Here is a 23,447-nt window from a genome sequence, read left to right as displayed (position 1 = left end):
CATATTAAAACAGTATGCCATTTTGTCCCTAAACTTCAGAGCTCATGGCGTTACTGACTTCAACTGAGCTCAGAGGACAAATACATAAACTGAGAGCTGTTGTTTGAATCTCCTCTAGAAGAATCTTTTTTAGTTAACACTTGCACTCTGTAAAATATTGTTATTTGGAGAACACTATTTTCAAAGGGCAGTAGCTGTCATTTATCCTTCAAGATGCAGCTCTTAGCATGCATGTCAAATTTTTACATTGGTAAGAGATGGTTCCTGCTGAAAGCCCCTCTCAATCAAACTTTAAAGTAATTCTAAACACATACTAGCAAGCCACATAATCATAGCAGATTTTCTCCTAAAATGAACAAAACACTACAGCAATAGTTTACACAACTGGAAATAGTGATCCTTACAGAGTAAGTTGCTGAGTAGCTGGGCAGGTAAACACAGTACTTTAGATTTGCACATTTAAGATTGTTTATTCTTGCAGTATAGAGGTTAAGTAAGGCTCAATTTAGCCTATGTTGAATGAGGATTTAAGACTCACTTGGCTCTAGATTCAGGGCAAAGAACTCAAATTCTGTACAATACCAAGTCCTCGTCTGAAACTGGGAACAGAAACCAGGTAACTATCAAATACTAATAACTGAATCTTGTCCAGATAACTCAAACCAGTAAACAGAAAAAATGGATCTGAATCCAAGCACTTAATTCCCTCAACTCCCAGTATTCCCTTATGTAACAGAAACAAAATGGGTGCATCCTCTTTCTATTAATATGCTGTGCAAGGTATCAAAGACAAAGTTTAGTCTGACTGTTCACTCATCACATTCCTTGGGTTTTACCAGACTTAGGACTGTTTTCAGGAGCTGAGAGAAAAAGTAGCAGCTTCATACTTAAAAAAAATTCTTATGTTTTTAGTTTTCTTTCTTACTGTTTGGCTTCTGTTAACAACGTCTTTAAAAGTCCAGTTAAGGATGTATAATGAAAATTTACGGCTGCAGAGAAAGGAGTACAAATACTTACTTGAAAATTAATAAGAAAATAATTATGGACTTCATCTCATCCAGACAATGCACCAGTCTTTCAAGACAACCACTGCACACATGATACACACTTTAGGAAAAAAAAAATTAATAAAAATCAAAGGATGAATTGATAAGGAAATGCAATACTTTAATGTGAAACCTCAAACTGGACTAGCCAGCTCTTTATTGTTTTCTTATACAATATTTTATGAAAATTTTTTAAAAAATTCAGATGTTTAGTCCAACTGCAAAAGCTAATACATATGCAGACCTAATGACATATTAAATTTCTGCTTATTATTTGCTCTTTTTTCTTAATACACATACCATAAAAGCCTCTGCTCAGTGACAGAACTACTGCATATATTTAAAGATTATTCCCACAAAAAAAGTTTAATCAGCTTTATCAATATTCATTAGTTTCCAGACATTAGCACAGGCCTTTACTTGCTCTCATTAAAGACAATGCCAAGACTGTCATTCGCTTCAACTCAGTTAAGCTCTCAAAGAATAAGGCAAGGACGATAACTTTTGTGCAGTTAGGAGTCATATTATAGGACTGGAATGCACCTTCAGACTTGTATGACTACATGTAAGTAACACCCACAAAAGAAAAAATAAGCAGCATTTCACAATAGGTCCTGAAATAAGATGCAGATGCTTATAGTGCTATGGAAATTAATGCAAATGAAGCTTGATTAATATGGGGTAGGGTTTTTAAAAGCAATAGAAATCTGTCATGTTAATTTGGTAATGTACATGTTCTGAAAACAATATTACTCATAAATAATCAGTGTTATGAAACTGAATAAAATGTTAACTAATATAAACATTATTAAAATGTAATTAATTAGTATATTTGTGAATACAAATTTTCTTGTTTTATACTAAGCTTCAGACCTCTGTAAACTGCGAGGCATTCATTGTGCTTAACATCCCAGAAAGTTACGTGACATATCTTTATTTAATTTTGTTCAGTCCTCTTCCCATCAAACACGCAAACACAGTCATCACCATTTTTGGCTTCACTTCAACCAGATCATCTGGGAGAGCATATATACGAGCACCAATTTTTCGAGCAACTGAAATGGCATACCTGGGAAAACAGGAGAAAATATTATTTCCCTTCATCTACTAGTGTGCAAAGATGCACAGTAACAACAGATTTTAGTAGCAGAATGTGCCTGTTTGGTCAGTACTCACACTCTACAAGAAAATGGACATTATTGTGAAGAAAGCACATATTAGAAACTGTATTAGCATTCTGCTTCTGGTTTTCAAAACATTTATTTTTGTCAAAACCAGCATGGGTTACAGAAGGCTATTAATAAACCAAATGCAGTGCAGTGGTGGTAGGTCACATCAGCCATTAATCTGAGGTTCGTATTTTAAATATGGTAGAAAAATAACTAGAATATTAGAATTCATAATGTATTATATTTGAAACAAGTCAACTAATATTAGTGTAATCTTTCTCTGTTAACAAATCAGTAAATCCTGCACATCAGGAAAATACAAAGCATTCATTTAAAACTTACTTAGCATTATTCAGTTTGTCTTGGTCAGAAAGATCTTCTCTCTTGACCATTTCTGGACGAACTGCTTTTGGTGCAATGGCATCTATTAAATCTAGGACAGGTAAGCTAGTGCTGATCGATCTGTCCTAAAAGAAAAAAGGATTAGTATAAGAAATTTACTTTTATTATCTTTACAATGCAAAAAAACCCTACAGCACATCTTACAAGCCTATTGAAAGAGAGCATCATGTTTTGCTACTTTACTGTGTGAAGGCTCCCCCCCCTCCACAGTCTAATGTTCTTTCTGCAATCAAAATGGTAAGATTCACACTCAGTGCTGCTATTATTATTATTACTACTACACAAACAGTTTACATTTATTTCATGAAAAAAACTCCCACCTTCCCCACAGAAGGGAACTTTTAAAGAAGTCCAATGACCAGACTTTCAAGACAAGAAAAAGGTATTTACATTCCCCAACTATTTTTATTTCTTTTTTTTTTTTTTTTATTTTTTTTTTTTTGGTAATGGAACTATTTTCTACAGTAGTTTATGGCTCACTCTTTAGCTTTTCAGCTCAGATGACATTCTGAGCTAGCATGAGCAGTCTGAGTTTTGTATTTAAGGCACAGACGTGCATTTTCTTTTATTCTTAAAACCGCAAGTGCTATTGCTGCAGTTATCTCTTCTCAGCTATTAATGCAGATCGGGAGCTGATGCGCAGGGCGGCTGGCTCAGTTCCTGCAGGGGCTCAGCACACACAGCTGCTTCCGTCATCAGGTCACAACTATGATTTCATATTCAGTGGAGCCCCACAGAGCCACCACTTGAAAATAGTAATAGAACTGCCTGAAGACATGGAATGCATGGAGTATCTCCCCAGAACCATAAGACAAAAACCACACCTTTGTCATTTTTATTGTTTGAACTAATGGCAATTCAATAGAACTTTGCTTTCAAAGTTCACAATAAATATCGGGGACCTCTGCTTTTTTTGCTACACAATCTGCTTGCTGCAGTAACCTGAAAATACAGACAAGAATTCAAATTGTTAAAGACTATGTATGTGAATGTTGTCAAGCATCAGTAGTAAAAAAGGTATACTGAATAATGTTCCTTTACATCAGCAGCTCCTTATCTTTATTGGTCTACCATCAATTGAATTACCTTGAAAACACAACTGACATCACCCGAAAAGCACAGACGTACTACACGCAAGATATTAGGGCAGATTGTCTTCATACCGTCAACTTATTTATACCACATTACAATTTATGTAGAAATAAGAGAAGCAGCAACCCCTTTTGAGAAGACAAAGGCCTCAGTTACCTTCTAGAGTAAACATTAAATATTTTATTCTGTAAAATTATTTGATATTAGCTTTTGCCTAATGCCTACCTAATTCCATTTCACACCACAGTGAGCTCCCAAATATCTAACTTTCTAGATTCTTATGTTCCTGTTGTGAACCACAAACATAACTGTTTCACAGAGTATACAACGAACCTGTGTAAGAAGGTTTATTTGCATGCAAGTGCAATTATTAATCTACCTTTTCTAAGGAATGAGATTCACACAGCATGGCACACATGACAATCATATGACTTCTTTCGCATTTAGCACTTTAAAAATCTGAACGGAAAGCTTCCTTTATCAATTTGTTGATATTTGCTGAATGGGAACAGCCCTTGTTTTTCACAGGTCTGCTGCACATGAGCCATGCCCATGAGGACAGATGTTGCTGGTTAACTTGGGCTCCCTCTCCCGGTTGTCAGGCAAGAGCACATCGTTTTGACCAGCTGTGATTAAAAATGGTGATTCCAACCCCACTCCTCAGCATTTCCAAAATTGTTCTTCGTATTTGTATGAGCATGAGAGCGCCTATATCCAAAAATCTGCAAGACATAACCATGCCCGAACATTGGTAGCTTCAGACAGAAGCTCCTTTGAAAGTTGACTTTTGTTGTTTTCTGTTTTGAATTCTACAGCAGCAATTATAATTTCTTTTTGTTTCTTATTAATAGACTTGTAAAATACTTTTGAATATTCACAGCCTATCAGAAATATTTCCTTATACAATTATGCTAGCTGATAGGAGAGCTGCTGTTAAAGCCAAGTTGTTAACAGATCCGGTTAAAAACCCCAGATCTGATCATATGTGGAAAGAAAAAAAAAGTAAATTAATTTGATTACCTTGAAACTTGAAATTGAAGTTTTCTTATTTGCTTTTGCAAGTGTCTGATTCACCCATTTAATAATAATTTCATCGTTTACTTTTTCACCCTCTCCAAGATCTGACAGTACATTCAAAGTATATCTTTAATAAAGAAAATGAGAGAGTTAAAATGAGTGGTAGAACTCAACTCTGCTAACAGTACAAAGCTACAAGAAAAAGTAAAATATTACTTCAGCAAAGTAACAATGCCAAGTACTGATCTTCATGAGGTGTTCTTACCTTATAAACTATTTGGTACTTTTGTTGCAAGAACAAAACAACATCCTAAAATTCAGAATATTCTCTGTTACATCTTCTTCATATATTTGTTTTACTCAGCGCATCATAACTAATTTTACTTTATAAGTTTAAATGGCTCCCTACTATCTAAGTCACCTCAGAAACTGAATTGAAACAGTCTGAGGAAACAAAAACCATTGAGTGTTCTGGAGCAGGTGTAAGAAAATTAACTTGTGGAAAACATTTGCAATAAAATACTCTTTATTGAAATCAACTTACGTTTTTCCCACTCAAGTGCACTGGCAAGATTTTGATTTCGTGATAGCTTTTATATATAGTTTTTTACATTACTATAGCTGTGAAGGCCTAAAAACTTCTTCCAATTTTAACTTTTGTAGCATATATAACTTCTTCCTTTTTATCTTTGACTTTACAAATATTTAAATTACTGTCTACTTACAGAAAGATAAATGGAATCAACACAAAATAAGTTGTGCTCTTTTTACTTTCTGCAAGGTTTACAGTTTTAATCACAGTTGTATATAAAGTTTTAATTGTCTCTCTGTATGGATGTGTACATATACACATGATTGTGGTTTCAATCACTACACAGTATATAAAACTACTAAAAATGAATAGAAGTTTATCTTTGAGAAGAGGGATATTTACAGATAGCTCTCTAGAATACCTGTTGAGTGAACTGAACACTAGCTTTAATTTGTCTTGATTTACAGAGACACATGTACATATATATATACACATATATATACATATACACACACACATCTATTGTATACTGTGCCTAACTTACCTTCTCATTAGCTGCCATACCAAAGCCAAAGTCAGTGTTGGATTACCCTCGTTTAGATCATGTCCAGCAATACCAACCAGTGAGAATTTGGCTTTTGTCTTCCCAAGCTCTACTGCATAATTGCAATTCTCAATCTAAAAATAAATGTATATAAAATAAGTGTAAATACCTTGGTATTTCTGTAATGCAGACCTATTACCTCTGTGCATTTTCAATTACTTCGGCTTGCTGTTACTTATAGTAAGATGTGGAGCCAGAGAAAGATTTCTAGCCTTCCTACACTGTGACTCAAACAGCTTTTATTATAAATGCAAGAAGGCAAGATTCCTATGATAACCTTTTTTCACACTTGAAAAAATCAAGTTCACTCCCACTGAAGTCAATAATCTACACTTAGATCAAAACTGAATTTGGAAAAATATTGAAATGCATTAGACAGTAATTTTTTTTCCTCTACATTTCTGGCTTCATAATGATCACGAAACTAATTGAAAGCTTGGATTCTGCAAGTCTTGCACAAGTTTTCTTGGCAGCATATAGAACTGTGAAAGTGCTCTGAGAGGAAACAGCACACAAAATAAGAGCTTCAGGCAATGATAGCTGTGTCAGGTCTGCAACTTCTACTTACATACCCTAATTAGACCCTAAAGTAAATACGCCCCAAAGGTATCCACATTTAGAAACTAAAGTGATACATGCTATAGCTGCTATTTCTTTCTTGGGATAATATCTAGAAGATATTCCCCCACCCCCTTGTATTTTTTTTCCCCCAGGAGTGCCTCAGTAGTGTGCAAATCTAGACAACCCACAGCACAACTGCAGACAGTGAAGCTGGCCTGTGTTGAGGGTATTTACCCACCTTTTTCATGTTACCACCAAGTAATGGATAAGGAGGTTTGTTGACGTGGTTCCAGTTAACCGGCACACGAGTCATATCATACAATTGGAAAATTATTAAAGCATCAGAGAGGTCACTAAACCAGAGTAAAACAGTGGGGTTCAGTACAAAAGCTCATGTTCACAATGAAAACAGTAAGTACTTGGGACTTCTCAAAGTTTAATTAAGTTGCTGAAAAATTCTAGTCATGTAAATAAAGATTTGTGTCGTTCTGTGAAGAAACTAGACTATATACTATTGCATGATTTCTGCAATTATTTACCTTGAATTGTACATTTTATTATTTTCACAAATCTCAGTGAAGTAAGCATAGCCATGGCTTTTACCAACTTTTAATTAAGTAATTGCTTTCATAGGGTAGGCAAAGATAAGACACCTAGATAAAGAGTTCTCATTTATTCATCTAGTTTTAGCTTTCCCGGAAGATTCAAAAATCTTAAATACTCATGCTTTATTTGCACCCGCAGATGTATTTGGCAAAAAACAAAAACAAAAAACCCAAACAAAAAAATGCCAACAAACAAACCAACCAAAACCAAACCACAAAAAAACCCACCCAAACTTATCTCATGGAAAAAAAAGAATATTGGGAAAAATATTATTTTCCCATTATAAACTGCATTCCTGATAATCCCCTTCAGCTACTTGCTAACTGAAATTCTTGATGTTAAGCTACCTACTGATGGTATCACTTGACAGAGGTCAGAAAACAGAAACAATGAAACCTAACAGCAAGTATACATGCAAGCAGATGTCCCCAATTGCTCCCTGTATCCCATCTTTTATTAATAGAATTTGAATCAACTGCTGGCACAATTTGAAAGTGATCAGAAGCATCTAAAAAGCATGTTAAAAAGCCCTTTGTTCTGAGGAAATACCACACTGCATAGATTCTTACAGTCTGCTAGCAGACATCTATCCTCTTAGAGTTTACATTACTGTTTTAATAGATTTGTGGTCATTTCATCCATCATGAGATAAAACAAAAATCATGCATTATGAAACACCATTATCTCAACTTTTTTAAAAAACATAATTCAATGTACCAGTGAAAGGAGTACGTAAGAACTTCTTAGGTTTTCTAGTATTTCTAGATTGTGAGTAGAATATCTGAGCCTGATACTGCTTAATGCAGTTCTACAGATTAGTTTTTAAGTTCCTATCACACTGTGTGGAAACCTCAAAAACACTGTTCTAGCAGAAATACAACTTTCCTTTGTTCTTTTCTTTCTTCCCCTTTCATCTAATAAAAATCAAATTATTGGTTAAAAATATACATACCTATATAAATGATTAACGTATGGGCTTACACCCAGTGAATTCATCCAGTTTCTGAAGGTCCTTTCTTCCTTACTTTCTCCTATGGTGACAATTTATATAAATTATTGGAGGAAATACTTTAATAAGCGATGTTTAAATTACTCTCAAACCTTTTTCCACCCCCTTCCCCCCACCAAAAATGAGTTCACCCTTTCCCTAAGAGCAGTCTCTATTGGCAATGCCATCACACTCAGTCCCTCAGTTCTGCGCACAAGGTCAGAGGCACTACAGGGAGTGCTATTAAACTACATTTTTCTGTGTAAATACAATTTGATAGAATACAGAAACAGCTTGTTGGGCATACTTCAGACAATTAATATTTCATGGAGAAAAATAATTATTAATAATACTTTCCTAACACCAAAATCAGTGAAAATTGCATTCAACAGTGTCTTTAAATCTGTTTGAAATGGCATATTTTTATTATAAGTTAGTACTAACTCCCTTATTGCAATTGGATCAAACTCCAGAAAATACAGCTCCACTTCTCTCCACACAGAATTTCCCACTGTTAATTTGTGAAGGTCCTCCCCAAAGCAACAGGCCTCACCTTTTTCACTTTAAACACTGGAGACTTAGCAAAGCAGTATTATATTGGTTAAATTTGTGAAGCTATTTCTGTTACCAAGGAGGGTAGTTATTTCTGCAGTTCTAACTATTAACTCTGCTTAGGAGAAATGCAGAAAATTCAGTAGAAAAAACGAAACAAAACAAACCACCTTTCACTTTCCTGACTTCGATTGTTCTCATCTGTTGTAATCAAGAGTTCCTAAACTAACACTTTTTCTCTATAAAATTACAGTTCACAGTAATACATGAATTTCAAATATACGTTATCTAAATTTTAACAGTGTATCTGTGGTTAATATCATGTGAATCAATGCTGCATCAGCTGTTTTCCCTTACATCAAAAAAACCAGCATTTAAGAAAATATTTAGCCTGAATACGCGAGCCTGGAATAACCTCATTGCTTTGTTCTCCTGGGCTGATAATCCACAGTTAAGACGACACAAAGGATGTTGAGAAGGGAGAAAACCTCCCCAAATAAGAAAAGATTTCTGAGGCCTGAAACATGTAAACATATGAGTAGGAGTTTTTTGGGTTTTTTTTTTTCCTCCCCTCTTTCCCCCACTGTGTGGTGGTGGGTTTTTTTGTTGTTGTTGTGTTTGGTTATTTTTGTTCCTTGGGATAACAATACTGAGCTTGCCTAATGAGGTTTATGTAACATGAAAATAGTCTCATTTAGTACTACAGTTCTATTTTGACTACAAAACAAGAGATGTTTTTGCAAAATGAAGCTACTGTATAAACATATATTTATCATTAGAAGAGAAAGAAAACCCCTTTAAATAGGTCTCTTTCATGGAAAAATAATATGTCATTACAGATTTTTTAGATAGAGATTACAACTTTAATCTAGGTCTCTTCCCCTTTTAAAACACAAAGCTCTGGACTTGAAAATACATTTATAAAGAAACCCCGCTTTGTTTCATATTTCTTCCCACAACAAAATTTAAAAGACAAAGAAACAAATTTTATAACAAAGTTATTAAAAATAACCAGTGTTTTTCCATAAAACCATACAATCAAAATACAAGTGTGATAATTTATAAAGAGTAACTTAAGAGTTTATAGCATTTTGAAGCATATCTCTCTTGCTTTTTTTCTTTTTTGAAGTTGTCAGGCTTACTGAACTTTGAGTTTGTTTGCAATACCCAAAACACTGACTGCAAAGTGCTTCTAGGAACACTAATCTATTGCAAAGACAGTAACAAGAGTATTTAATGAACTCTTGCTAAACAAAGTGTAGCTACAAAACCAGATACTCAGCAACTGCACTCAGATTGAGAATTTTTAAATGCATGCTTAATACTGCTAAAGGAATCCAAAGTAGCCAAGCAGGAGCAAGAGCATGCAAGTTGGGCAGCACCTTTTTGGACAGAGGGGATCCAGGAACTAAACTCAACACACTAAATTTAATATGCCACTTTAAACAAATCTCTTTATCATGCAACATGTAAGCGTTCATAAGTTTCCAGGTGGCTCAGAACTGACCAATTTTTTCTCTCTGTTCTTTTATTCAAAATATACCTTGTGATCCTATCAGGAGCATATCTTCTGCTAAGTGGTGCAGCAGATAGCCAAAATCATTGGAAAACTGCAGAAAGGGGGCAGAGCTACACAAAAGAGAGAGGAGCAAATTTGGTAGTGTCCTTTATACTTATTGCCATCTCTTTCCTTGAGATCATTATACCATGGAACTGAGTGGGGAGTAGCCCCAGGGATGTGGTCAGATGTCCAAAGGGCTCCAAATGCAATTTGGACCTAAGGTCAGCTAGCCTGAGCAGGAGTAGGGAACCCTCAGGAACAGCCTTGAAGGCTTCCAGTAGACTAAGCAACGGCAGCAGAGGAAACGTGGGTGGACAGAAGTCCCTCCTCCTCCTCCCCCCAAGAACTCAGCTTTCTGCCTAACTTCAAACACTGCTGCCGTCCCCACAAGTGAGAGGTTCCTTGAAGCAACACCACCAGTGAAATGTCATGCAGTGGCTGAGGTAAGGACTCCCCTCTCCACCCCTACATAACAGCAAACGTTCAATTGCCATATCAGTACACAGCAGGATGTGCTCTCTGCGTACAGGTGCACATCACCAGATTTCTTCAGCACTGTCAGAGCAGATGTCAATTTATGCACAATGCTCATTGCCATAAACCAAAAAGAACACCCACATCATATTATCTGGATGGCACAGTCACTGAAAAGATGGAATTTATGCTGGAAAACGAAGGCTTTCAGCAAGCTCTACTCACCCACACATGCCTAGAGCTTTACATCTCTGTTCATGGAAAGCCCCTACTGGTTAAATCCACAGAAGTAACTATTTGGCATTTGACTTACTGCAAGTCCTACCCCCATTTTATATGCATCATGTTGGACCTGTGGGTTTGAGTTGCCTCTTTTTTTTTTTCCCTTCTCTTTTACTGAAGATGGCATATTAAAGAAATAGAAAAATACAAGAACAATGCAAAAATCAACCAGAAAAGGACAGAGATGATTAAAACACTAAGAAAAAATGCAGAATAAACACTTTTATGGAGTACAGAAAAGTACTAAATACAGTACCTACATTAGGAGGGGTCAAATCTGGATTTCATGAAGCAAAACAGGAAAGCATTATAAAATATGAGTCAGATTTCAACAGACAGTCTATGATGAAACTATAAAGAAATGAATGCCTTATATATTATACCACTACCTTCAGAAAACATCATTAAAATGCAGAATTTTATGGAAAAAAATAAAACAGATTAACCAAAAACCACATAAAAACCATTGTTTTCTGGCTGAAATAACTATTTTCACAGTTTATATCTACATGACACCACAGGAGTTATTACTTGGGGACAAAGGAGAGGTGTCTACTTGCCTTTGAGCAGATAACATTGACATAATTCTCTCTCTCTAAAAATATACTATAAACAGTAAGTTAAATTTGGCCAGTATTTATCATTACAGAATCCTTTTCTAGCATTCAGGTGATTGTAATTTTTTTACAAACTGTTTTAGCTGAGACCTTGATCTCATCCAATTATTTCAGTAAAGTCCAGAAAGTAGTTCAAGTGTTTTTTGCCACGCCAATAAGAACTCTGCTAAATTTGACTGAATCGGAACCTGCATTTTTATGTTCAGAACAGAGAAGCTGAACTGAACATGTTCCACCATCACAGAGCTCCTGTATACATTTCCAAGAGCACACATTTCTACCAAAATTGCAGCAGAGGAAGAGCAGGCCTTTCCTTCCATCATTTGTCCTGGCCAGCAGGGACTGCGGTGACTGGGGATATCACAGCTGCAGAGGGAAGACTACTTGGACTGCCTCCTGTGTGATACCTCTACCACAGCTGGCACCCAGCTGGAACTAGAGCAGGAAGCCTCAAACAGGAGCAGTCTGAGGGATACAAGACTTGTGACGTAGGGGTGCAGCTGAGCAGATAAATAATGAAAAAAAGAGGAGCAAAGGAAGATGGACTCACCTAGATGGAAAGGAAACCTGATAGGAACAGTAAGAGGAAGGCAGGAGTAGGCAGTGCAGAGGAATGTGTGAACATTGCTGATGATTCTCCCGAGTGCAGCACCCCTGATTCTCACCATTCCTTTGAGATCAGTGAACAACTGTGAAATACACTGGCAGGAGCCGTTTCATTATGCTGGATTAGCTGGTCCACAGAAAGCATAACAGCCAAAGATTGCTACCAATTATCCCTTTAGCATTAGGGATCTGGACTGCAAAGTCCAAACTTGCTGATATGCTAGGATCTATATAGGTTGCCGATGCTATAGATTAACATAGGTTGCTCACACATAAGCCTTTTTTTTAATGTTTCCTGCTTTAAAAGACAACAAACTAATACACATACACACACATATATATAAACACAATATGTGAAAAGTACTTTAAAAAACTATTAAAGCTGCATAGTACAGCACTGGAAATGAGGGAAAGACAGAATTAGTGCATCAGCTAAAATATAAATAGTACAGAAAGAAGCACAGGAAACTGGGAAGGGAGTAAGAGGACAAGTTTGGCTCCTGCAAATGAGTTACAGAAAGTTATTCAGAAATAGCCTTTGGTCAGGCGAACATGAGTGAACAACATTCACAGTAATGGGGACTCCTACTACAGGCTTATATTGAAAGCTAATGAGAAAGCTTTATATGCTGGTGTTAACACAGGCACCATCACACAGGGATCCTCTATCACAGCCTAGAAGGAATACTTAAATAGAAAGAATTAATATTCTTTTCTCTTGTATGCTTAGCAAGTTGAGTACCTTCTAATAAATTGAGATCATAAGATGAATTGCCAGGCTTGTGTAGGGCTGGATATGTGTTAAAGAGATTTGCAACAAAAGCCAAATTGAGTTTAGGGTTGCCTGCAACCACATCCGCTGGTGTTACAAACTGTCTGCAGCCCAATTTATCTGCCTGTTGGAGCATGTATTCAGCCCTCCTCAAGTCATTTTTATCCTAAAAGAAAAAAAAGAAAAAAATTGTAATGAATACTGGCACTTTTTCATTCTTGACTGAAACTTCAGTTTGGCAAGTCTTTAAATGATCCATGCCAGTTTCTCCCTCATTCCCCCCAACACCTGAACTGGCTCTTACAGTCCATAACAATTCCCCTCATCCCATCTTCCTTAACTTGCTTTCAGTCCTTCATTTCTGTGACTGCCTGCACAGCATTCATTCCTCCTGAATCACAGCAACAGCAGCCACAAGTGTAGTGGTTATATTTCTGTTTCCAGACTCTTGATACCTGCAGTGCATCCTCTGCTCTGTGTGCCATAGGTTCGCCATCACTGCTTTAAACTGATATTCTCAAGCACAGTCATTACAGATCATGCCCAAAATTCTCATTGAGAATCTGAATGCTTCAGAATCTGATAATCCACTACACCTTGCTCTCCCTTTAATATTTTTGCATCTGAATCATCTTAAATTGGTAATCTGTGTTATTTTGCTTATTCATTCTCATTAATCTACAAAGAATAAATCAGTCTTCAAAACTGTGTAGCATATACATTTTGCACCTAATCATCACAACACCAAGAGTTACTGTTTATAGGGAAATGACTAGTAATTAAATTACTGTTAGAATTGAATAACAGTTAGAAATTCAGGCAGGCAGTTTAATTTTGTATCAGTGCATTCTCAAAGTAATCCTTCCAATGAGCCTTACGTAGCAGCTTAGAGACAAGTGTTTTCACATCTGCCTAGGCTGGTTTTAGGTCCTCTATTCCTTCACAACTCAAAGCTTGATGACTGCCATTCTTTCCTTTCTCGATGGTTCTTGGAAAGGCTCACGTTATTTCTGAATGCTATTTGGTTTGAGGAAGGATCATAAGGGTTCTGACGTCTACTCTTTCTCCTTGTCTGAATTCCAGAAAAGCAGAACTGAGCAGGATCTTCTAATATTCCTGTTGGAGAACCCGACTGAAAATAAAAAAGAGTTAAGACACTACTCCAAGTAAAACTTATCTCCAAATTTTACAGTGTACGATGCATTATCCTGTTTCAACAGTGCCCTGGAACTTTACTCAACTTTTTACCCATTTAAGCTTTTTTGACATGGAGGAATCTGACTGAGCATTTGAACGCATTACAAAACAAAAGGGGATCCTGGGACAGCCTTGTAACCAGGATGTTGGATACATACATAGGGGTCTCAGATAATACCAGTCTATTTTTATGCTTCTGGGTACTTACATTAAATCCTGAGAAGTCAATCTGAATGGGCAATCCATCAAGGTTATCTCCTTTGGGTGCAATCTGATTTAACAGATGGTAGTATGCTCTTGAATCCTAAAACAAGCAGTGTAATATTTTTAAAACAAAATGAGCAAGTACGTAGCCTTTCATAGCTATTTACTGCTCTGATAGTTGAGTTCAAAAACCAAAGAAGTTAAAAGTATGGCACTCTAATTTCAGTGAATATGGGTGAGGTCATACAGCCATTCTACCACAGTATTTCACACAGAACTTATTTAGCCGGATGATAGAGAAAAGGAATGCCTGCTAATTGTTCTGGACAACGTTAAATTTATTCTGTTGAATGTGAACTAGACAGCTATAATTAAAGTACCTAAGGTAAATTTATGTAGGTTACTCACAGAAAAAAGCAAACAATCAATCTTATTTTCAGTGTTGGCATTCTGTTCCTTTGCTATCCCTTTTCAAATAGCCTCTTGTATAAAAGATTATCTTAATCAACAAGGTAAGTGGAATTAAAAATGGAGAGCAAGTAGCTCTTTGAGGATGAATCAATAGCCATAAATTGGTTTTATTTGATACCGTTTTCAGTATTTTTCTTGTTTTTTCTCTCCACTAAGAAACCAGGAAAATGACACAAAAACCTGTTAGTTTTAGAAGTATTTAATACTACTCTGAAATAGCATGCAATATTTTTACCACAGTAGCAGTCTTCATATAAAACCCTAGTTGAAAGTTTGGTTTAATAATAGCCTTCTTGGTGGCATTTCAAAAGATATAACTAGCCATTAATGGCGTGGTTTTCTTCAATGAAAAGAGGTCTTCCCACCTTCGGTAATCCTCCTCCTTTAGTTTTAAAAAGTTTGGGTTTTCTCTCTTCAACTGGACTTACTACAGCACTCTGCATACCTTATGCAGGATGACTGAAGAAGAGAGAAGAATTACACAGGCCTGTCACCTGCCCTGAGGGACCAGCGTGCCTTTCAGTCCCCTTGCATCAGTAAATTGGCACACCAGCAAAGCACAGGGACCGAGGGGGTGCTGCTCTCTCCTTGGATCAAGCATCAACATCTCCTCTAGACAGCTCCCTGAATAGCTAGCTGTTCTTTGCTTAAGAGGTTTCCTGATGTTCTGTAGAATGATAGGTACAAAGTGCAATGACCATTAGCAAATATGCCCTGGGAGGAAATTTAAAGCCACTCACTTCTTCCTTAAAACAACAAAAGAAAAGATCGGATTCTGAAGATCCCGGAGAAGGGAAGGATGGACGGGGAAAGATAACTAATAAGGTAGTACTAACTGTCCTAACTAACTAATATCCATCTTAGGAGTGTAACTTAGTAGTAGTAACTACATACCTTAATGTCTTGGCTGAAGTTACTGACTTTCTGCCACCCTGCATTGGTCAGATGGTAGTTCACCCAGCGTAGCAAGAGTTCTTCTGGAGAAAGCTTCATTAACTGATCTAGCTCTTCCCCTTCATTTAGCAAGGCGATAAGAGCTAAAAGCAAGTTTGAAAGAAAGCTGAAATAATTGCTATTGTGGTCTCAGTTAATTCCAAATCGCAGATATTGCTGTACCTGGCATTGATCTTACCTTCATTTCTGGAGAGCTCAATATCAGCAAAAAGACCAACTTTAATGATCTGCCACAAGAGTCCTAATACCAAGTGTGGCTTTCCTTCTTGCAAGTCTTGTGATCCAATATTGACAACTGTACAGCCAATAGCAGATGCCGAGTTCAGAGCCAGGTTTAGGTTTTCCTGTTTGGAATATTATCGTTTAACCAACTTATGAGGCTGTAATTGTTAGTAAGTTTCTTCATATTAAATTTTTCTTCATAATAAAGTTTCAGAAGAAATAATAAGAAATAATGCATTAATTCATTGGGTCCCGGTGGGAAAACCGGAGACTTTTTATGAACCCTCACATATCGTAACAAAATTTAATGAAAAACATCACTGACGGTGTTTAACATGGACCCACCAAAAAATCATGGGCCACCTTCCACAGCCTGGATTGCTGAGGAATACTCCAATCAAAATATTTTTGTAACTCATAAGTGTGACATACACAAACTAAACAATACTCCTCAAAATATCAGGGACATGACCCTGTGGAAAAACATGCTTATGTGGAATTCGGCGCTGTGCAGGAGGCTATTGACATCACTGTCATCCCATCTTGGATCTTATACAGGCTGAGACAGTTATTCAAGCAACTGTTAAACTCTAATTGAACAAATAGCATACGAAAATCAGGCAATTCAACATCCTGACACTGAAAGTAAAGCTAATGATTGTCACAGATTAAACATTCCAAAAAAAAAAAAAACAACCTGGCAGCTCTCATAAATATTACTCTATTTTCTCATGTCATATTTTAACTATGTACAGAGACAACACAGACACATGTAGTATTTTATTTGCTGACACACCTTATTTAAATAAGTAGATATTACAAAACCCATCTGGAAGATTTAGAACATGGTAGGTTTTAACTTCTCATATTTTAATATCACAGCCTGAAAAGTCTTCCAGTTAACTGAGGCTTTTAATCAAGGTTGGTTTTTTTCCTCATTAGGCTGGCAACTTATGGATCTACTTCCCAGATCCACACCTGTTTTCATATACTCAAACTAAGGTCTTAAAAATGTTTTCTCTCAGATATTTTCAGTACTTCATACACAATTAAAAATAGAGCTTCTCATCTTCTATTCAAGCCACTCTTCACTACTAAAAATACATCATCCTATCATACAGTATACATCCATACAGATACTTTCAGCATTGCTAAAATGTGACCTGACCATCCATTCAGAAGTGTAAAATAATTTTCTTCAGATACTTGGTAAAGCAAAGTGAAAATAGTGAACAGGGAAAGAACTAAGGAAAGCATGAAAAATACAAGTTTTTCCTGTACATCATCTAAGAAACAAGAGAATTTGGCAGAGTTTATTAGAAAAATACAATTTCAAGCTTTGACATTTTTTAATACATAGGACTTTTTTTTTTTTCTCCACCAGGAGAACTGTCATTAAAACAAAGCAATAGAAAAATATTTTACTTTTCCATTTGTGGCAAGTTCCTATCTGTGCAGTACTTACAGAAATAGTGAAAGGAGTGAGTTTCTTCTTATTAATGGCCCTTTCATCAATTGTATCTGGTTGTGAAAAGTTGATCATTTTGCTAAAGGAAAAAAGTCAGAGATTATTCTTTCATTTCTCAGGAAATATATTATTATAAGCTTCTAACACTTTAAAATAGCTGTAAATATTTCTGACAAGATTAAAAAAAAATACAACCACACAAAAACACCTCATCCTCTAAATATCCTCTCCCTGTTAAATAATTGCAGATTCATTCAGAAACCTCCAGATAATATCTAATTATAAGAAGTTTGAGCAACTGGGTTTTATATTTAAGTTATGAGCATGTCTGTGCAGTCAAAGTTTCTTGAGAAGATTAAAACTGTAAACTAAAGACACTTTCTAGTGAAAACCTTAATAGTATAACCAATATATTTCTGCACTGCATTTCTGTAGTATCTAGCATGTACAAGGATCTCAAAGACTAATTCACATCAACACTGATAAACTAATCCCTTGTTACCATGGTGTATGAACAAGTACTATTAGTCTAACTAGAGAGTTACAGCAGACTACATTTAAAGGAGCCACTATATGCTCTCTGTTTTGCCATAGACTTCGTTCAGATTTCTGTTCCTCCCATCCTGTGGTTTAGTAACTACATTTAGTAACTTTTAAAAATAATATATTTGAAATAGAGAAGATTACTAATTATCTCAGTGAGTGAATATATGAACTGTGCAATTACCTCCTTTATAAACAGCCTGCACATATCTGACATGTGTAATTATGGATGTGAAGTAGAAACCCACTTCTGTAATATATGCACAGAGTCACATGAAAAAATTACTAAAAATAACATTTCTGTGGGCAAACAGGTTTTCCTCATCTTACACATTGGTTGAAATATTTAAGAGTCGAGTCCTGATGTTAAAACTTATCAGAAGTTTTCCAATTCATGTCACTGTGATCAGCATTTAACCTTTGAGATTAATTTCTTTTCTTTCTCCCAGTCCTGGACTCACCAAAGAAGGATGCCATCTGCAAGGGATTTAAAAAGACTGGCATCTGATGGGTTCATAGGTAGGAGGTGCTTACAGTCTGGGTCATCTTGTAGAGCTTTATTTATCCAATTAACAAAAGCAACTTTTTCTTCCTCTGAAATAAAAACAGCATTAATCTATTGCCATTTCCACAAACGCATACTACCAAACACCAGACTTGGGTCAAAGAGGTTCCTCTGCAACAAAACCCTTAGTTTCACAGGGGCCAGTTATGAAAAGAATCAAACCAGTGGGAAAGCATGCAAAAAAAAGGCAAGTACAGATGGATCTTTCCCCTTGTGTACCCTCTAAACACCTGGTGATTTTCTGAAGGACAACATAAAAATCATAGCGACATAATGGGTCATAATAGAGGACTTCGAATTCAGTTTCTCAGCAATTACAATGAAAAGAGGGAAATTTGTGATCTGAAATACGCAACATCTCAGTCTATACACCACTGGTTTAAAATGCAGCATTTCATTCTGCCCTCTACTAGGACTTCAGAGACCGGCAGTGTTTTTGAGACTATCATCTGAGTTACTGTGCTGTATTTCACTTTGAGAAACTTTAAAAATTTAGCACTTCAGTCGTAAATTCCCTTTCACATTTAGTGCAGAATTTATTACTGTGTATCTAAGAATGCTCATTGGGACAACGGTCAATTGAGTATCAGTATCCAGGTGAAAACCATCTCACCTCAAGAGGCATACAAGACAGTTATCTACACTTGACTCATTACACTTCTGTCATCATGAGTGGGAAGAAACACGAAATTCTAGTGCACGCTTCAGCTCATCATAAACTGGATGGCTGATGGGGCCAGATCAGATGAGTTGCACTCTAACAGGGTCAGTTTCTCTCCCCCAGAAATGAAAGGGAGTCTGAACAATTACCTGCGATAGTGTCCCCCCCTACAGGCAGCCTTTGAGACAGAATAAATCCCCTGCTTTGGAGATACACTGAATGCAGCTGGTGCTATGAGGATAATTCTCAGAGAGAGGTTATCACTGCCTTCAGCTAACTGAAGTGAATCTTCCTCATCTTAACACTCCTCTGGAACCACACTAGACTTGAGTCAATAAAATAAGTTGCAATATTGCTTATTGCAATAGAATCCTGGAAGGTGGTTAACACTCTAACCATGAGCCACAATGCAATTTAGGCACAATTGAAAAATGACAAGCAGCAAGGGGAGGTAGAAGAAAAAAAACCAGATCAAATGTTAAAAGAAGTTTCTCAAGTAGGAGATAGACTATGCAAAAATCGTATAGGAGTGAACAATTCCGTAATGGCACAGAGACAGCTGAGGAGGACTTTCTACCCATTTCTTCTTGCATAAGGAATAAGAGTAGATCAGTATGTAACGAAGCCAAGAACTTGACTAGCATTACTAGAAGTACACCAAAGAGATCATTTATTTCCCACCCGCATATGCTGCCAGTGCTTGTTTTCACTTTCTGGCCTCGCAAAGATGTCTAAATTACCTCTGACTGCAGCATGAAACTACCAACAGCTGAACAGCCCACATTTTAATAAACTACCACCCACACTTCTCTTGTCCATCTCCACATGCTTTCTCCATGTTAATTTGCTTTCAACAGCAATGTTTTCCAGTTGTTTTCCTTCTTTGTCTGCAGTGCAAATTTAAAGAGTGTTCCTCCATGCAAAATTGCTCATGTTTAATTATTTCTCACCTGAATAAGAGTGCTGGGTCCCCTCACTAGATATTGCTGATGTTCCTCCAATTGCTGTAATACCTTGCTTTTTGTTTATTGATTTTCGGAAAGATTTACTAACATCTTTACTTTTCAATTCCTGAATTATCTGGAATAATTAAAAAAAAAAAGAAAGCATTTTGTGATTGATAATACCTTCAAATAGCTAAGTGTTAACCCATGTATATACCCCAGAGTCAGTTTTTAATCTGACTGCCTCTCTCAGGCATTTCCATTGGCTTCTGTTCTAAACTAAACAAAACAAACCCCAAAAAATCCACAACATAAAACCACCAAACTGTATGGGTAAAATCAGTTTAAATCCCTTCATGAAACTTGCATACTGGATATCTAATATGTTATTTCCCAGTGCTCAAGTGCTACCTTTATTAAACCATACCACCTAAAAAAGCAGATATTCAACAATCTACACAATTTTCCCACAGATACTTAGGTTAACTAAAGAAAACAATTAAAGACAGACACATTTTCAATGACTATATAGCATAGTTCTCCCACTTCATCATATGCAAACCATATTGAATATACTGGTATGTCTTAAATTTGCCCAAATACTGTAGAGGTCTCAAGATGGACAATGACATAAGTAACAGATATAGTTCAATACCTGGATGCAACTATTTAAATGGGAGAGTGAAATACAAAGGCTGGAAAATAATTATATAGGATATTGTAAATTGTCACGGAAAACTTTCCTATTCCCAAAACATTGGTTATTTCTATCAAAATAGTACTTAGTTGTACCACTTTATTCAGTTTTCTATCATAGTCTCAACAGATATCAGACAACAGAGAACCATCCAAAGGGAACATCTTACTGAGACAAATTCTTCAAAGTTGATTCTCCCATCCTTATTGCTATCTGTCACTGCAATGATTTTCTCTACAATCTCTCGGACCTTGTAACCAGGCAAGGGCAGACTTGCTTCTTTAAACAGGTCTTGAAGCTCATAATCACTCACATACCCACTGTTGTCAATATCTGTAAAATTAAAACACAAGTTGCTTTTATACTTATGTAAAGAACCCCAAGTACAGTAACTGTTGGGAATACATAAAGTGTGAGAAATACAGTTCTAGGAGATGAGTATTTCTTCTTATGCCATAGATAAGTATACATGAAGGAATATTTGTAGATTAGAGGCACAACTGGCTAGGAGTTGTGCCATCTTATTATGCATTTGCTCAGGAACTCTCTTATAATCCCAAAGCACAGAATAATAAGACGGCAAATTTCTAAATAGCAAAGATTAAGCTTTATTTAAGACTCCTAATAAAACTCTCTACAAACATTCTGGTGAAAGGGAGATCAATTATTATATTCCTTTTGTTGATATTACACCATTTGCAATCAGTAAACTCAAATGTGATGCAACTTGCCATTAGGAGAGTACACTTATGCAAGGAAAACTGCTTACACAAGAACTCTGCATTCTGTTTCTTATCCTAATATCTAAAAGACACTTTCTGTTCTTCAAAACTGTTGAAGTGGTTAGGCTTACCTGTCAAGAATAAACCCAGGGTGATCTGCATCTGTTTATTAAAGGTGCCTTTCCTTAATCTGTTAACTAGCTCTGTTGGGAGCAATTTGCACTGTCATCTTCACTGACACTTGGCTCCTAAGACCACATGTCAGGAATGTGCATGTGCAGCATACAAAGAGGTATGGTATAACTCCACAATGGTGGAAAGAAATCAATGGCTATATCATGTAAAAATAAAGAAAAATGCAGTATAATTTGTGTTACTCGTGATGAATAATGCAGCAACACAGAAGAAATGATAAAAATACCCTTTGTACTTCCACCTTGGGTTAATCCGTGTGCAGAAATCTGTCTTGACTTCCCGTCTTAGTATAATAAAGCAACATTTTACAAACCTATAGTATGTTTTTATCCAACATAATGCATAAATAGATACAAAAAAATAGGAATAGTTAATATCCATGTGTATTTCCATATATATGTCACATCTGTCAGAATTTGAAAACGTCCATTAAAATAGTCTTAGCTGTAGCATAATGTCTATACAATGGAAAGAAGTACTTTGAAAAGCAGAAAAGCTATAGTCTATACACCATATAGATGAAGTTCAATCAAATGCAAGAAATCATTTCCAGCATAGCTACTGCTGGATATAATACCCACCATTTTATACATTTAATGCTAATATCTCCATGTTTGACAAGAATTTTTAATCTCTTTCATGATCACATTAAAGCTCTTGAAAAATAGAAATAGTATTTTACCAGTTCTACAAATTATGCATCTAAGATAAGTATATCTTAAGAGAATGCCACAAGTAACACAATGACGCAGAAGTGAGATGATGTGGCCACTTTTCTGACTTGTCAAGGTGCCCCCACCTTTTTTTGTTGTTGTTGTTGTAATTTTTGCTTTTTGTTTGTTTACTAGTTAAAAGACTTCTCTTCATATTGTCTCTGTTGTCAGAACTCAGCCACTAATACCAGAGTGGATGAATAAACATCACATTAATGACGGGCAAGCAGAGACACATGCTTTCATCTCTAGCCGTAATTGATTGCTACACAGTAATTTCCCTGTAATCCATACGACACTACGTAGCTTCTGTACAGTTTCATTAGAAGGCCTCATTTCACTGCTGATGAAAAGCTAAAAACACTTGTTAAAAAAAAAAATATACATCTCTTTACATTTTTGATACTATTAACAATTCACAAATCACTACACAGACAAGCTTTACATCTGCATATGTTATTAATCTGTCCACTGTCTGGTCTGCAGACATGTAACAACACACATAATAACAAGGATGGTCTAGAAAGCAGAGGACCTGCTGAGGAGCTCACTCAGATTACCAGCTATTTTATTTCTCTAGGCTCATCTTTCACTGAGGGTAAGTTTCCATTATGACAAGCAGAGAGTTAAATACATGCCATTTCTCTCAGTTTACCAATATAGCTGCAAGCAATTTATCCATAAACACATTAGTAATGTTTTTTTTACAGAAAGCATAATCCAGTGAGGAAGAAAATGCTTCTCAGTGAGTAGAAGCAGTACAGACAATTTTTGGAGAAGAAGTGTGAAAACACGCAGGAAGGAAAGGGAGAATAAAGGAGGAATGCAGAAGGTGAAAACCAAACAAACAGAAAAGCTGTCAGACAACACAAGGGAGTATCTACCTACCCTAACACCTCCCAACAGAGGTTGAGACATGTATACAATGCTCTTTGGTCTGTCTTTGCAGCTTCTGCAGATACCTTGAGGTACAGACTGCATCAAGATGGTGGTTTAGTAGCAACTCATGA

The 23,447-nt window shown here is 36.2% G+C and overlaps 1 protein-coding gene across 5 annotated transcripts in view; it reads right to left on the bottom strand.

Moving 5' to 3' along the window:
* Positions 1–1,088: 1,088 nt before the first annotated feature.
* The window catches only part of PLS1 (plastin 1), a 44,444-nt gene continuing 22,085 nt past the window's right edge, over positions 1,089–23,447 (bottom strand). For 3 of the 5 annotated variants that reach the window (XM_071812525.1, XM_065845038.2, XM_065845039.2), the window contains exons 3-16: positions 20,977–21,140; positions 20,117–20,246; positions 18,402–18,534; positions 17,395–17,476; positions 15,886–16,051; positions 15,648–15,790; positions 14,287–14,382; positions 12,852–13,047; positions 7,982–8,060; positions 6,662–6,776; positions 5,803–5,936; positions 4,730–4,853; positions 2,558–2,682; positions 1,143–2,115 (exon numbers count right to left, since the gene is read on the bottom strand). In XM_071812525.1, the coding sequence (XP_071668626.1) occupies positions 1,980–2,115; positions 2,558–2,682; positions 4,730–4,853; positions 5,803–5,936; positions 6,662–6,776; positions 7,982–8,060; positions 12,852–13,047; positions 14,287–14,382; positions 15,648–15,790; positions 15,886–16,051; positions 17,395–17,476; positions 18,402–18,534; positions 20,117–20,246; positions 20,977–21,140 (1,823 nt within the window). In that variant the 3' untranslated portion in view covers positions 1,143–1,979. Of the gene's footprint in view, positions 1,108–1,142; positions 2,116–2,557; positions 2,683–4,729; positions 4,854–5,802; positions 5,937–6,661; positions 6,777–7,981; positions 8,061–12,851; positions 13,048–14,286; positions 14,383–15,647; positions 15,791–15,885; positions 16,052–17,394; positions 17,477–18,401; positions 18,535–20,116; positions 20,247–20,976; positions 21,141–23,447 lie in introns of those variants that run through there. The other 2 variants (XR_011740500.1, XR_011740501.1) reach the window with 2 other exon arrangements.

The sequence above is a fragment of the Patagioenas fasciata genome, chromosome 9 (assembly GCF_037038585.1).
Source record: "Patagioenas fasciata isolate bPatFas1 chromosome 9, bPatFas1.hap1, whole genome shotgun sequence".
Taxonomy (NCBI): domain Eukaryota; kingdom Metazoa; phylum Chordata; class Aves; order Columbiformes; family Columbidae; genus Patagioenas; species Patagioenas fasciata.
Note: the sequence above shows the minus strand (reverse complement) of the source record. Positions and strands in the feature narration are given on the sequence as shown.